General features: G+C 51.6%; 1 protein-coding gene across 1 annotated transcript; it reads left to right on the forward strand.

Moving 5' to 3' along the window:
• Positions 1-438: 438 nt before the first annotated feature.
• LOC107477671 (uncharacterized) lies at positions 439-885 on the forward strand. Its single transcript, XM_016097727.1, has one exon. The coding sequence runs from the start codon at positions 439-441 to the stop codon at positions 883-885; it is 447 nt and encodes a 148-aa protein (XP_015953213.1).
• Positions 886-1,672: the final 787 nt, after the last annotated feature.

Here is a 1,672-nt window from a genome sequence, read left to right on the forward strand (position 1 = left end):
TACGACTTACGGTATGAACCCCGGCATGCGATCAAGGCACAAGCAATGGCCGACTTCTTGGTCGAAGTAACGGGGGACCCAACCGAGGAAACGAACACACGGTGGAGGTTCCACGTAGACGGGGCCTCCAACTAAAAGTCCGGGGGAGCCGGAATCATCTTGGAAATCCCTGCCAGGGTCATATATGAGCAATCGATCAAGTTTGAGTTCTCGGTATCGAACAACCAAGCGGAATACGAGACCCTTTTGGGAGGCTTAGCCCTAGCTCAGGAAGTCGGGGCGACGAGGCTGGAGGTATGTAGCGACTCACAGGTCGTCACATCACAGGTAAATGGAAGCTACCAAGCCAGAGACTCGCTGTTGAAAAAGTACTTGGAGAAGGTTAGGGAGTTGAGCAAGCAGTTCGAGGAGGTCACGATCTAGCATGTCCCAAAGGAAATGAACACACGTGCAGACCTTCTATCTAAGCTAGCAAGTACGAAACCGGGAGTCGACAACCGATCTCTCATCCAGGGCATGGTAAAGGAACCAGCGGTTGCCCTCCACATGACAAAGGTAGGCCCCTCTTGGTTGGACCCAATCATCAATTTCCTGAAAAATGGCAAACTCCCAGAAGACGAGAAAGAAGCTAAAGCGTTGAGAAGAGAGGCAGCCAAATATGCGACCATACAGGGACAACTGTTCAAGAAAGGACTCAGCCAACCCCTGTTGAAATGCCTGCACCCCGAGCAGGCGGATTACGTACTCAGAGAAGTCCACAAAGAGTGTTGCGGCCATCACATCGGGGGGAAAGCCTTAGCAAGAAAGCTCATCCGAGCTGGATACTACTGGCCATCGATGATGGTAGATTCCAAAGAATTTGTGAAGAAATGCGTCAAGTGTTAGGAGAACGCCAACTTCCACAGAACGCCTGCTTCCGAGCTAAGCCTACTGACGTCCTCCCGACCCTTCGCACAATGGGGAGTCGACCTCTTGGGACCCTTCCCGATTGGCCCAAGGCAAGTCAAGTATCTCATAGTCGCAATCGACTACTACACCAAATGGATAGAGGCCGAACCCCTGGCCAGCATATCCTCATCCAACTGTAGAAAGTTCATGTGGAGGCAGGTGATAACTCGATTCGGCATCCCGGAAGTCGTCATCTCGGACAACGGGATGCAATTCACTGACAAAAAGTTCATAGAATTCCTCAATGGCCTGGGTATAAAGCAGGAGTTCTCTTCAGTAGAGCACCCCCAGACGAATGGACAAGTCGAGTCCGCAAATAAGGTCATCTTACAGGGCCTCAAGAAGTGGCTGGGTGACAAAAAAGGTGCATGGGCCGATGAACTCACTTCGGTCCTTTGGTCTTACCGAACAATCGAGTAATCCTCCACGAGAGAAACCCCCTTCCGCCTAACATACGGGGTGGACGCGATGATACCCGTAAAAATCGGTGAGCCGAGCCCGCGGCTACTTCTAAAGGGAGTAGAAGAAGCAGTGGAGAAAGACCTGGTGGATGAGGCCAGGGAGATGGCCCATTTAACAGAAGTAGCACTGAAGTAAAGAATGGCTCTACGTTACAACGCCAAAGTGCTCAAGAGGGAGTTCGGAAAAAACGACCTGGTCTTGCGACGCAACGACATAGGGCTACCAACCCAAGGGGAAGGAAAGCTAGCGGCGAATTGGGAAG

This window comes from Arachis duranensis, chromosome 3 (assembly GCF_000817695.3).
Source record: "Arachis duranensis cultivar V14167 chromosome 3, aradu.V14167.gnm2.J7QH, whole genome shotgun sequence".
NCBI lineage: Eukaryota > Viridiplantae > Streptophyta > Magnoliopsida > Fabales > Fabaceae > Arachis > Arachis duranensis.

What these genes read in the sequence shown, in the direction of transcription:
- LOC107477671 (XM_016097727.1), top strand. Translation starts at nt 439, where the DNA reads ATGAACACACGTGCAGACCTTCTATCTAAGCTAGCAAGTACGAAACCG.